The 14,465-nt window shown below is 44.4% G+C and overlaps 1 protein-coding gene across 16 annotated transcripts in view; it reads right to left on the bottom strand.

Annotated features, from left to right (window-relative positions):
- The window catches only part of ADCYAP1R1 (ADCYAP receptor type I), a 135,509-nt gene that overhangs the window by 56,077 nt on the left and 64,967 nt on the right, over positions 1-14,465 (bottom strand). For all 16 annotated transcript variants that reach the window (XM_060280936.2, XM_060280938.2, XM_060280940.2 and 13 more), the window contains exon 4: positions 1,571-1,678. In XM_060280936.2, the coding sequence (XP_060136919.1) occupies positions 1,571-1,678 (108 nt within the window). The remainder of the gene's footprint in view (positions 1-1,570; positions 1,679-14,465) is intronic.

Raw genomic sequence — 14,465 nt, 5'->3', positions numbered from 1 at the left:
ATCGCTTTCAAAAGATCCCAGCCGTTGCCATGGAGACTCCAGGCCTGCTGTTGGTTATCGGGGAGGAACTGATAAGAAAAAATTGTAACACATGTTGGCGATTGTATCTGCGGATCAGTCCCACCTCACCAGCTGTTGGTCGGGATAGAAAATATTACTTTCTTTCATGATTTGCCCTCATCAAAGAAAAGGAGGGAAAAAAGAGGCCATTGATTCTGGCCTTGTCCTTCCAAAACTAAATTTCGGCCTGGTTTGAATGAACAGCCAAAGGGCAGGGACTGTCGTAATATTAATTTCTGCAAGCCACTCTGAGAACCATTTATGGTTGAAGGGTGGGGTATAAATGCTGTAAATATGCACATCCGTAAAGCAGCTGATGGGATGATTATCCCACCACCACGACCACCAGCAGCAGCCAAAGAATTATTGAATTGTAGAGTTGGAAGGGACTTCAAGGGTCATCTAATCCACCCCCCCCCTGCAATGCAGGAATTTCAACTAAAGCATCCATGACAGATGGCCAGAAGTACCACAGTGGTCCATGTTCTGGTAAGCTCCTGGTGAGGAACAAAGGAACCTGCTTTATACTGAGTCAGACCATTGGTCCATCTAGCTTAGTGTTGTCTACACAGACTGGAAGTGATTCTCCAGAGTTTCAGGAGGCGTTTCCCCCAGTTTTACTTGGAGATGCCGGCAACTGAATCCAATACCTTCTGTGGGCAAATCAGAAACTCTGCCACTGAGCTATGGCCTTTTCCCAGGACACGTTCTGTGCATACTGGCCTTGGATTAATCCTAGGGCTTAGTGCAGTGTTTCTCAAACTTGGGTCCCCAGCTGTTGCTGGACTACAACTCCCACCATCCCTAGCTAGCAGGACCAGTGGTCAGGGATGATGGGAGTTGTAATCCAGCAACAGCTGTTTGAGAAACATTGTCTTAGTGTTTCAGGTATTGTCAGGATGCCATCAGCAGCTCTTGGCTGATTGCCCAGGAAAGTATAAAGACAAAGGAAAGTTTCTTACTGTCCTTTTTTTATTTCAATCTTCACAGAGAGAGGCTATAGAACCCAGCCTCTTGGATAATGGCGTTGTCCCGAGTGAATTTCCACCTCCCGTCTCTCCCACTTCCTCATTCATCACTTCTACGGGTGCTGCTGTGCCCTCTGTCTTTGAGCTCTTTGCTCTCCTACTTTTAAGGTTCGCTGGGTTCTGGGAGATGGAGGGTCTGGAATGCTTTCTAATGACAACGTATCAGCCGGATGGTTTTACAGCTCTCCCATGATTTCCCAGCTTCCCCCCTCATCTGCCCCAGAGCTGTGATCTCCCTCAAACCCTTGTTGTAAATCTATACTGTCTTCCTCTTCCTCCTCCCTGGAAGAGTCAGAATGGGGAGGTGGTCTCCACCATTCCTCCTCTTCCCAGTCCCTGACAGGTGTGTTATTGCAGAATGTTTATGCCTGTGTGCAGTTGCGTCTTGTTTGGTTTGAGCACTCCAGGCCACCATACAAGGGGCAAAGTTCTCATTTGGCAAATGTACGGCACAAGCACAACAAAGATTCGGGCAATGTTACCGTCATCGAAGTTCACCATTGTGAAGAGTGCTGGGCATTTGACGAAGACGACCTCACCCACAAAGGCAGGCTTCCAACAGGTAATGTTATCCCACATCCCTGGGCATCCTGCAAAAGGGGGAAAAAGATCAAGTGATTAAAAGAGTTGCAGGTTGAGTCAAGCTGCCCCATTTGCTCTCCATATATGCCAGTGGTGAAGAACCATTCTCAGCCTGAGGACAACCTTCCCGGGCTGCATACAAATAATGGAAGAGGCAATAGAGGTCGGATCAATGAATGTAGAGCCCACCTTTGTACAGCAAGCTAGTTTCTATACACATTCACAAACTCCTCTCTGTCCTTCACCCAGGGAAGCAAGAGGAATTATGATAGTTCAAGGACACAATCCAGCCAGGCTACAACTCTCAAGGAGGATGCAAACCATGGCCAGCAGGATCTGTGGCTGGGAATGGTGTGCTGCCTAGTGAGAGTCCCAAGGGCCACATAAAGAGGGCTTGGAGGGCCAAATTTAGCTACTAGAGCTGCGGTTCTTCCCCACCCGTGATTTTTACCGTCATTTCACTGCCCTTTCTCTACTGGCAAAATCCAAGGCTGCTAAGAATGATAGGCGATTTATTTGCTTAATTTGGAAATCACAATACAATAAAGAACATCAACAACAAAACAAACAGTTGCAGGCCTCTGGAAAGAAGTATCAAGCACAGAAATCAGGGAAGCAATGCGTAAAACAGCTATCTGATATAGCCTCTCCAAAGCGCAGGGTGGGCAATAGAAGGTCACAAACTCTCAGGAGAAGCATTTAGGAACGTCAGGAATGGAAACTGTACCATGTCGAATTGATTAGATGCCGTTTTAGGCCCTCGCTTTCTGGGTATCATGCGTTAATCTTTCCATGAGAGTGAGCCACCCCAACAAGCCCATACCAAATTGCAGTAAAAGACAACAACCAGGCGATGTTTTCCAGCCTCCAGCTATTGTTGATACGGCTGCAACCAAGAGGAAGCGAATAAGGTCTTTATGGAGGAGCCAGTGAAAACAGAAATAAGAGTTACACAGGCTGCGTTGGGACCATCTGGTTAGTTATCTTAGATTTACAATCGAATCCCAAATGCCAGAAACACAGGGGGCAAAACCGCTCCATGTGGAGGTGGGAACTCTGTTCTGAGCATCCCCTCCAGCACTCAGATGATAGGGACGGATTAACATGATTTAATTTTAGCAGAGTGAGCTACCAGCAAGTGAATTAGATGCAGGCAGGCAGGCAGCATTGTGGGCAGTGATACTGAGAAACCTGGGTTTCCTAGCAGCAAGACACTTGACTGTCAGGACACAGTCAGGTAGCTGTCAGTACATGTAAAAGAAAGTCCTTCACGCAGCGCATAATTAAAGCATGGAACTATGGAAGAAGTGAGGGCCACCCACCTAGGTGACTTTAAAAGTGGATTAGAGAAATTCGCGGAGGAGAGGTGACTAGCCATTATGGCTATGTTCTGCCTCCACAGACAGCAAAGCTTCTGAATACCAGTTGATGTAAACCACAAGAGGCCAGAAGTTGATGTTCTTAGCTGCAGCCATTCCTGGATCCCTGAGATCTGTGTCAATACTGTATGCTGAAAATATCCACTAGGGGCTGTGAATGTCCCATCTAAGATTACTACTAAGATATCTTTATTGTCATTGTCCCCTTGCGGGGACAACGAAATTACTCAGTTGCTACATCCACTCAGATAAAGCATTCCGCATAATCCAAAATTACAACCTAGTTAAAAACAGTAAATGTAATACAAATAACAAGTAAAATAAGATGACTTCAAAGTCCAGGCTTTCCATTTAAGGCCAAAATTGCTCTAGAGAAGAAACTGTTCTTGAGACGGCTCGTTCTTGCCTGCATAGTTCTATATCTCTGTCCCGATGGCAGGAGCTGAAAGAAATGGTGACCAGGGTGCGTTGGATCTCTTGATATGTCTAGTGCTTTTCTATGTCACCTGGTGGTGTAGATTTGTTCTAAGGTGGAGAGTGAGCAGCCAATAATGCTCTCTGCTGTTTTAATAATTCTACACAGCCCTGCTCTGTCCTGAGAAGTACAGCTTCCGCACCACACACATAAACCATACGTGAGCACGCTCTGTATGGCACAGTAATAGAAGGCAAGCAGCAGCTTTTGTGGAAGATGGTTTTTCCTTAAAATTCTCAAAAAATACAGTCTCTGCTGCGCCTTCTTCACAAGCCCCCTTGTATTGACACTCCAGGACAGATCCTCCTGTAACTCAATGCCTAGAAATCTAAACCTTGTTACCCTCTCCACACAAATGCCGTCAATCAAAAGTGGATGGACCTCATTCTTCTGTCCCCTCCGTTCAGGCACAACAGAATGGCCCTGATCTGACATGGATCCGGACCCTGAACTGAACCATGGGCCTTGCACAGTTTTCACTTAGGTGTTTTGAAACCCAATTAAAAATGCAGTTGATGGAGGAGAGAGGAGGAGAAGTCTTTATGACTCTTCATAAGCTCACGTATTGCCACGGGTTCTGTGAATAAGCTTCTCTATACAGGAGTCTAATTTCACGCAGAAAAAACTGGTATGAAAGGAGGCTATTCTTATCATTACAGATGTTACACAAATGACAAATGCACAGATGTTCAAGAACATATAATGAAAAAGCACATAATTGCAAACAAAAAACTGTAAAAACAGGTTTCGAGATTGTTCTGGTCTGGGAGTTCTTTGACGCGAGTAAGGCATTTTAAAAAACACATTGCCATAATATCTATTCCCTGGGTGCCTCTTCTTCAATGCATGAGTTTTCCATCATGGCTATCACATAAAAGACAAGCTTTCAGTGCTACTATTAGAGGGGGCGGGAATTTCCAGCCTTATTCCTTTATGGTGCTTCTGATCTGATCTGCCTCGGGTATACCAATCTTGGTTTAATTAGGATAATTTAAAAAGTTGCTGCTGGAATGGGAGAGAAGATTGCAATTTGACCTGTACGGTTTGCATTCCCCCTGCCACCTTAATCAATAATGGGTCCGTGTGTATTGGTGGAACATGTCTGAATAATAGGAGATTTTCCGGGAGATGCCGGGGATCGAACATGGAACCTTCTGCCTGCAAAGTATGCTCTTCCACTGAGCTGTGGCCGCTTTCCTTATGACCTAAATTTCCTTCTTGGCCCACTGGTAATGGGCATGCAATGGCTTGTCAATACATCCCCGGGACTGACTTCCAGATCATGCGCACAGAATCAGGTTGTGAGCATGGGTCCCTGTGAGTCAATGGTGCATTGAACACATGGGGAAACCAAAGAGGAAGCCAGCGCATTGCGTTTGCACCACATTTCTCTGCCAGCTTTAGGAACAGCGCTTTCTTCTCCGAGGCTCTTATTCATAAAGCTAACCCTTCACAACAGAAGTGTGGAAAAAAGGCTCCTCTTTCAAGTCCTCTCAATAGCGTCTCAAAAGGTAACGCCAGCGCCAAGTCATTTACATAGCAAAATATTTCACACATGGGAAAATGGGTTTTTGAAAGGATGGGATCTCTTATCTGCAACTGGGAAAGGAGAAACCTTTTATTCTGTCCAAGTTGCTTGCATTATTCCCGGCTGTTGGATAGTTTATTCTGAGCTTATCCATGGAGATGCAGTTTGCTTGCTATTGCTCTCGCTTTTCACAACAACAACAAAGGTAAAGGGTTTAAAACAACAACAACAAAACCAAACAACACGACCATGCAGAAGTTTTAACGGCTTCCAGTGCGCTGGAGCTAGTTGATCAGGGCAGAGCACTTAAAAGGGAAATCACAGAGCTGGATAAAAATCTGGGGTGAGGTTCACTGGATATCAGTTTGATTTCCATGATGTAGGCTCCTTGGCAAATGTAAGAGCATAAGAGCCTATCCGATCAGGCTATGTTGAAGTAAGGGTAACGAAAATGCAGTTAAGGAACTCAAATCATATACATGACCGGCACCTTTCTATGGAAATTAAACCAATGTCCAGACTTCAACATTCAAAAACTTGACTTGTAGAAACTTATAGTTGTAGATGAATTAAAATGTAATATTTACATTCACATACTTATCCAAACATGGGTTTACAGTCTGTTCTTTTAACTTCCAAACAACTGTATTTTCCTCTTTCCAGAGCTCAGCTTTGCAGCTTCTATGAGAGATTTCCACATTTACCTTCTCCTGTAGCTTTGCGCTCTGTCTCTCTGCCTCTCTGCCTCTCTCTGTCTCTCTGTCTGTCTGTCTGTCTGTCTGTCTGTCTCTCTGTCTCTGTCTCTGTCTCTCTCTCTCTCTTTCAAGCAAAGAAGGAGCACTCCAACACTCTATTCAACTTAGCAGTGTTCACAGTGGATTCTAAAACACAGTCACCTTCCTTCACATAAAATGGAGTCTCTCTTTCACTAGATACTTCCCATGTGACCAACGTTAGACAACCTCACGAGAACTACTGGAGAACTCACCAGAATTCAGTTACCAACCAATCAGATTTAAACACACAGCAATGTATACAAGCATTTGCAATTTCAGCAAATTAAATTACTAAACTTAACAGGCCAATGGCCCATCTAGTCCAGCATCCTGTTCTCACAGTGGCCAAACAGGTGCCTGTGGGAAACCAGCAAGCAAGATTTCAGAACAAGAGCAGAGCCATTACGGCTAGTAGCCATTGACATCCTCCAGATAACCCCCTTCTTATGTTCTTATCTGCTCATCTTAAGTTTCACCATACTCACACAGAGTAATAACAGTATATGCATGAGAGGGCTGATGCTTGCTCTTTTTGGACCATAACCACGGCACCAAAATGGTGGAAGATTCAGGGCAGACAAAAGATACGACTTCTATATGCAGCACATGATTAAACGATGGAGTTTCCTGCCATAGTGCTGACCAGTGCTGAAAATCTCTCCTGCATTTTTACAAACCCATTTTCAATAAATGAATGAGATTCCCCCACCCCCACTGCAATGAAGAAAAACACACACAATTCACTGGCCGCCTCGTGGCGTTAAAGAAAGCTCAAAAAGTGCAACCACCAGCCTTCTAAAGGAATTCTAAACTGAGCTGTGATTTCTGCATTTAGCTGTGATTCCTGCACTGTAGGGGGTCTGAACTTGATGATCCTTTAGGTTCCCTTTCAACTCTGTGGTTCTATAATTCTATGAATGAGGCAGGAAAATGGAAGCCCCCTTTGCAGAGGGAAGTGGAGGACAGAGTTCACCACAACTTTGATCGGGTTAACCAAGTTCATGGACGGAAATATTTATCCGTTGCTATTATTATTAGTCATGCTGCCTTTAGACCACCTTCTGCATTAGGCACAGACTGTGTCCGAATACCATTTGCTGGGAAATGACAATGAAAAAAGTCTATTGTCCTCATGTTCTGCTTATGGGCTTCCCCAATGCATCTAGTTAATCACCATGGGGAAGGAAGTTCGGGACTAGGTGGGTCTGATGCAACAGGACTCTTGCATTTCTATGGAGTATTTAGCCACTTGCCAAATGTGGCCACTTGGTTTCTCCAAGGCCTGACATGAAAAATCCTGGTTGAGTCTTGGCTGAGGGAAAAAGTCAGAGATGATCAAGCTTCATGCCAACAGGTATGGCAGCTTTCCATGTGTGGTTCTGACACTGCCTGGGTCTCTCATGCAGGAAGGTGTTGGATTTTTTGAATAGTCAAGTTACTTTAGAGCCGGTCTAATGTAAATACTGTCTGTTTAAGAGAAACAGGTGTCTGTGTTTCTGTTAATTGCTCACAGGCGTGGGCTCTGCTTCTTATATATAAGGCTCTGCCAGAAAGCCTTCTGTATCTCTTAGTTAGATCTTTCAGTTTGATTCATCTCTAAGTAGATCACTCTCTCAGTTGTTCTCAGTTTAAGAGATTCCTTAGTTGAATCTTAGTATGAGAGTTGCTTAGTTATAATGCTAGTTTGCTGTTAATTCTTGGGTAGTTTTAATGGGAGTTTTGTGGGAGGTTTGGAAAGTGGGTAGATAACATTGCTAAGAGAGAAAGCATTTATCTTTAATTTAAAGTCTCTTTAGAGTCAGTTTGTTTTTCAGTTAAAGAAACCCAACAGTTTGTATTTCCTTCTGTATGCTTTTACAAGCGTACAGCTAGTAAGGGGTTTCATATAAGGGCGATAATTCCCTACGCTCTTGGTGGTGTTTTCTTAGCCAGGTCGACTTCTGACTGCGTATACTCTGCGTGAAGCGTACTTTAAAGGGCCACTGAAAACTGGGATATATGATTTAGATTAAGCAAGTTTCAATACCCAGTTTTCTCCAATATTATTCTTATCATATATATATATATATATATATATATATATATATATATATATATATATATAATTTTCCAATAGAAGGGGGCAGATAGAGAGGTGAGAAGATACATGTGGTGGCATTGCGACAAGATAAAACCATTTTGGAATTTAATTATCAAAGAAACAAAAATAATAATAAAATCTAATATTTAGAAGAGTCCTGGAAATATCTTATAGGGAATGATGGATAAGGAAGTAAAAGAGCAAGATGAAAAAAATACTGCTGTATGCCATGGCAGCGGCATGTATTTGAATAGCCTCATACAGTGGAACCTCGGTTTATGAACACCTCGGTTTATGAATTTTCGGTTTATGAACGCCACGGACCCATCTGGAACGGATTAATTCATTTTCCATTACTTTCAATGGGAAAGTTTGCTTCAGTTTATGAACGCTTCAGTTTATGAACAGACTTCCGGAACCAATTACACCCATGCTTCAGTTTATGAACGCTTCAGTTTAAGTACTCCGCGGACCCGTCTGGAACGGATTAATCCACTTTCCATTACTTTCAATGGGAAAGTTCGCTTCAGTTTATGAACGCTTACTCCGCGGACCGTCTGGAACGGATTAATTCACTTTCCATTACTTTCAATGGGAAAGTTCGCTTCAGTTTATGAACGCTTCAGTTTATGAACAGACTTCCGGAACCAATTGTGTTCATAAACCGAGGTACCACTGTATTGGAAAAAGCAGGACATACCGAAGGTAAATGAATGGAGGGAGAAATTATTTGAATATGTAGATTTAGCAAGATTAACAAATGTAATAAGGGAACAAACAGAAATTTGAACAAAGTTGGGAAAAAATTTGGAAATTACATGAAACTACAATGCCCCACGATTAAATCCTGGATTTACTTCTAAAGATCGGCACTGGAAACAACAAATAGAGGAACAGTAAAGGAGAACAAGATATATAAAACAAAAAAAGCAGTCTCGGAAATTACTAAATGACCAAACTGTAAACAAGTGGAAGTGACAGGATAGAGAGAAATATGTTTTATGAATTATTATTTATTGTATTATAGATATCGTATTATTTGTTTATGATTATGTTGCTATGATTTAAATTTGATGTATTATTTGTATTGTATGTTTTAAGTTGAGTCTTAATAAAGCTATTTTTAAAAAAAAAAAAATTAAAAAGAGAGGTGAGAAGATGCGTGGAGAGAAGGTAACATTGAGAAAGGAGGAGGGGGCTTTGAGGCAACACCACAAACAGAGCCAGAATCACTGTTTGAAAACAAATGACACAGGATATATTTGAGACGGCTTTAACTGCAAAGCTTGGCTAATTAAATTGGGGGCTTAGGAGGGGCGGTTTGGGGGGGGGGAGCCAGGCAGGGCTCTTTTGGCTGACGCAAACTGTTCTCATCTCATCAAGAGTCTGCTCTTGGAACAACATTTACTATTCTTTTTGTGAGTCAGAGCGACTGCTCAGCTGAGTTTCCCAGAGCTGCGGCTTGTGTGCTGCTGTTATACAACACAGGCTTTCCAGAGGTGTTCGTCTATGTATGTATGAATAAATAAAACGCATCCATGTTCTAAGCTGGGGAGAGATATGCCATGCAGATCATTTTTCAAAGGCTGTCATCTTTCATATCCAGCCGGGGGGGGGGGATGCAATTTAGGATTCCACTGGCTCAATGTTGCAACTGATCAAGACCCTTCTGAAATGCCAAGATCAAAATAACATACCGTCTAATGAATTCCTCTCCAAATACAGGCATATTCTTTCTTTCATTCATATATATATATATATATATATATATATATATATATATATATATATATATATAATTTTATTTATACCCCGCCCTTCCCAGTCAAGACCAGGCTCAGGGCGGAATATCAAAGCAAGCATACAAGAATATCAAAGCAAGCATAAAAGAAGCAATTCAATTAAAATGCAGATTAAATACAATGTTAAAATTCAATTTTAAAATTAGGAATCTACAAGTGCGACCTCATTGAAATATCTGTAGGATAAAGGGGAGGGTAACATCGGGGTCAGACTGAGTCAGCCCAAAGGCCAAGCAGAACAGCTCCGTCTTGCAGCCCCTACGAAAAGATGACAACTCCCGCTGGGCCCTAGTCTCCTGAGAGAGAGAGCGTTCCACCAGGTCGGGGCTAGTACTGAGAAGGCCCTGGTCCTGGTCGAGGCCAGTCTAACCACCTTGTGACTCGGGATCTCCAGTATGTTATTATTTGTGGACCTTAATGTCCTCTGCGGGGCATATCGAGAGAGGCGGCCCCGTATATATAATATTGGGTAAATCATTGTATATTTATTTATTGCATTTATAGTCCACCTTTTCTTCAAGAGCTCAAGGTAGTGTACTTGGATCCCTCTTCTCATTTAATCCCCACAACAACCCTCCGAGGTAGGTCATGCTGACCTGACCTACCCAAGGGGACCTGACGATCTTCATAGCTGAGTGGGGGATTTGAACCCAGCTCCAAGTCTGACACTCTAACCACTACACCACGCTGGCTTGTATATGTTGGGGTGGTGCCCTTAGCACAGCAGTAGGGCACATCCTTTGTAGGAAGAAGGTCCCAGCTTCAATCCCAGGCATCTCCAATTAAAAGAGGAGTCTCGGGTAGCAGGAGGAGGAAAGACTTCTGCCAAGCATAGCCAAGGCAAGATGGGACTAGATGGACCACAGGCAGCTTCATGAGGAGGGTCTGGATTGCTTTCACATGGACTGCAATATTTAGTCCAGTCTTTGCTAAACAGGTGCCTTTCAGGTGTTTTGGACTGCAACATCTGGCCACTGCTGCTGCTGGGATTTAAGAAGAGCCCGACTGAATCAGTCAAAGGCTCCTCTAGGGTGGCATCCTGTCCTCACAGTGGCCAACCAATTGCCCCAATGGGAAGCTCTCAAACAGAACATCAGAGCATTCTCCACTTTTGATTCCCAACAAATGGTATTCAGAGAGACATACCATCTCCAACAATGGAAGCAGAACAACATAGCCAGTGCTAATTGATAGCCACCTATTTCACATATTTGCCTAATCCTTTTTTAATGCCATCCAGGTTGGTGGCCAACATGACCTCTTGCGGGAGTGAGTTCCACAGTGTGAATAAGTACTTTTGGGGGGTCTGTCCTGACTCTTCTGACATCAGCTTTGTTGGATGGTCTGGAGCACTAGAATGAAGAGAGAGGGAGAAAACCTTTTTTTGTCCACTTTCTTCATGCCAGGCACAATTTTATCAGGTCCCCTCTTATTCACCTTTTCCTATCAAGTAAGGAGTTGCAGTTCAAAACATCTGGAGAGCAGCAGCGTGGCAAAAACTCATGCGGCCAATCAATCCAGGAGTTAAATCAATGAAACCTGGCTTGAGAGCAGTACATGTGAAAAGGATCTAGGAGTTTTGGTTGACCACAAACTTGACATGAGTCAGCAGTGTGATGCAGCAGCTAAAAAAGCCAATGCAATTCTGGGCTGCATCAATAGGAGTATAGCATCTAGATCAAGGGAAGTAATAGTACCACTGTATTCTGCTCTGGTCAGACCTCACCTGGAGTATTGTGTCCAGTTCTGGGCACCACAGTTCAAGAAGGATACTGATCAGCTGGAACGTGTCCAGAAGAGGGCAACCAAAATGGTCAAAGGCCTGGAAACGATGCCTTATGAGGAACGGCTTAGGGAGCTGGGTATGTTTAGCCTGGAGAAGAGAAGGTTAAGGGGTGATATGATAACCATGTTCAAATATATAAAAGGATGTCATATAAAGGAGGGAGAAAGGTTGTTTTCTGCTGCTCCAGAGAAGCGGACACGGAGCAACGGATTCAAACTACAAGAAAGAAAATTCCACCTAAACATTAGGAAGAACTTCCTGACAGTAAGAGCTGTTCGGCAGTGGAATTTGCTGCCAAGGAGTGTGGTGGAGTCTCCTTCTTTGGAGGTCTTTAAGCAGAAGCTTGACAGCCATCTGTCAGGAATGCTTTGATGGTGTTTCCTGCTTGGCAGGGGGTTGGACTGGATGGCCCTTGTGGTCTCTTCCAACTCTATGATTCTATGATTCTATGAAAAACTTTTGTTTGCCTAAATAGGTACCACATCCTCAATTTCTCAGGCAGCAGGATTAGAGACATAGATATAAAAATGCAGGTACTTATATGGATAATGAACCATAAGAACCACCCCTTATTTCTTTCCCAACTGGGAGGAAAGGTTTCTCCCAAGCTTGCAGCTGCTGCGATGCATCCATCCATCACCGAAAAGGACTGTGCTTTGTATTTTTACCAGTATGCAGATTTAATTGACTGTGGAATCGATTCCAGCTCATACAATTAATTGGTTTAAGTGGTTGAGTTTTAAGCTCTTCAGAAGCCAAAGAGGGTAAACGGCTGGATGGTGGTGGTTGGTGAGAATGATTGCATCTCCCCTGTGTGCTATGCATTTATATTTTTGGCAACAACCAAAAAAGGAGCCCGAGGAGAAGGATAGCACCACAGCAGTTTGCAACTGGGCACAGTCTCCACTGGCCAGAAGGGCATTTCAGAAGCACAGGGCCATCTTAAGCATGTCGGGCGCCCGGGCACCGTGGTGCGATCATCGCTCTGATGCCCCCCACCCCATTTCTCACCACGGCGGGCAGGCGCAGCCGCACAGTGCCCCTCCTGGCAGCCCTGCGCCACCCGAGCTTGCCATAGAGCCGGCCCTGCAGAAGCACATTCACTGAGCCAGTGTGGTATAGTGGTTTGAGGGTGAGACTAGGACCTGAAAGACCAGGGTTCAAATGCCCACCTGGCCATGAAGCTCACTGGGTGACCTTGGACCAGTCTCTGCCTTTCAGCGTCACCTACCACACAGGGTTGTGGGGATGAAATGAGATGGGGGAGAACCTTGTGCACTGCCTGGAGCTCTTGAAAGGTGGGGTATAAATGCAATAGGTAAATGAGCGGAGAGCAGCCCCCATGGCAACGTGATTGCTGACTCCACCCCCTGACCTCCACACGTTCACTAGGAGCTGTGGATTGAGACCCTGTGCATGCAGATGTTCACAGAAAACTCCTCAGCACAGACAGGAACCCAAATTGCACAGGGTTCCAGATTGTGTGGAGAAGCTGTTGTGCACAGAGAAGCTCTCCATCTTGGCCACATGGAGGGCAAAGATGGTGGGGCTGGCGGGCACAAAACCCTGTCTGTTTAATGAACAACTGGAGATCACCTCTGAAAGTGGTCAGAGACTGTGCCTCTGGGTCCTTGTCCGCTTCAGTGACTGCTTGAGATGCAAAGGTGGTACCACCTTGAGATCCAAGCTGGTACCACCACATCCAATTCAAAGTCAAGCAAAGAGCATTCAGAACCCTGGACAGCTCCAGTGCCTCCTGCTGAAACAGCTGTCAGAGACATTCTCTCTACTGGTTGTTGTTGTTGTTTAGTGGTTTAGTTGTGTCCGACTCTTCGTGACCCCATGGACCACAGCACGCCAGGCACTCCTGTCTTCCACTGCCTCCCGCAGTTTGGTCACACTCATGTTTGTAGCTTCGAGAACACTGTCCAACCATCTCGTCCTCTGCCGTCCCCTTCTCCTAGTGCCCTCAATCTTTCCCAATATCAGGGTCCTTTCCAGGGAGTCTTCTCTTCTCATGGCCAAAGTATTGGAGCCTCAGCTTCAGGATCTGTCCTTCCACTGAGCACTCAGGGCTGATTTCCTTCAGAATGGATAGGTTTGATCTTCTTGCAGTCCATGGGACTCTCAAGAGTCTCCTCCAGCACCAGAATTCAAAAGCATCAATTCTTCGGCGATCAGCCTTCTTTATGGTCCAGCTCTCACTTCCATACATCACTACTGGGAAAACCATAGCTTTAACTATACGGACCTTTGTTGGCAAGGTGATGCCTCTGCTTTTTAAGATGCTGCCTAGGTTTGTCATTGCTTTTCTCCCAAGAAGCAGGCGTCTTTTAATTTCGTGACTGCTGTCACCATCTGCAGTGATCAAGGAGCCCAAGAAAGTAAAATCTCTCACTGCCTCCATTTCTTCCCCTTCTATTTTCCAGGAGGTGATGGGACCAGTGGCCATGATCTTGGTTTTTTTGATGTTGAGCTTCAGACCATATTTTGCGCTCTCCTCTTTCACCCTCATTAAAAGGTTCTTTAATTCCTCCTCACTTTCTGCCATCAAGGTTGTGTCATCAGCATATCTGGGGTTGCTACTGGTACCGTTAGCAATTACCACCTGATGTCCAGGCCTTAAGTATGGCACTGTCTGTCTCAATGGATGAGCTTGTTGGCTCTCATCTCACCTTATTTTGAAGCGTTTGGCTTCTGCAATGCTGGGGAGACGAGGGGATAGTGACATCAGAATGTAAGAAGAGTCTGTTGGATCAGCCCAATGGCTCATCTAGTCCAGCAACTTGTTCTCATAGAGAATGACCAGGTGCTTCAATGGTGAAACAGCAAGCAGGACCCAAAAACAAGAGCGGCCTCTCCTCCTGTGGTTTCCAGAAGCATTGAAGATGACTCAGGAATTTCAATTGGTCCAAGATGCAGTGGTCGTATTGGTTACCGGGGTTCCTTTCAGATCTTCCCAAACCCCT

This window comes from Zootoca vivipara, chromosome 11 (assembly GCF_965207765.1).
Source record: "Zootoca vivipara chromosome 11, rZooViv2.hap1.1, whole genome shotgun sequence".
Classification (NCBI taxonomy): Eukaryota; Metazoa; Chordata; class Lepidosauria; order Squamata; family Lacertidae; genus Zootoca; species Zootoca vivipara.
The sequence above is the reverse complement of the archived record's forward strand: the minus strand, read 5'-3'. Positions and strand labels throughout refer to the sequence as shown.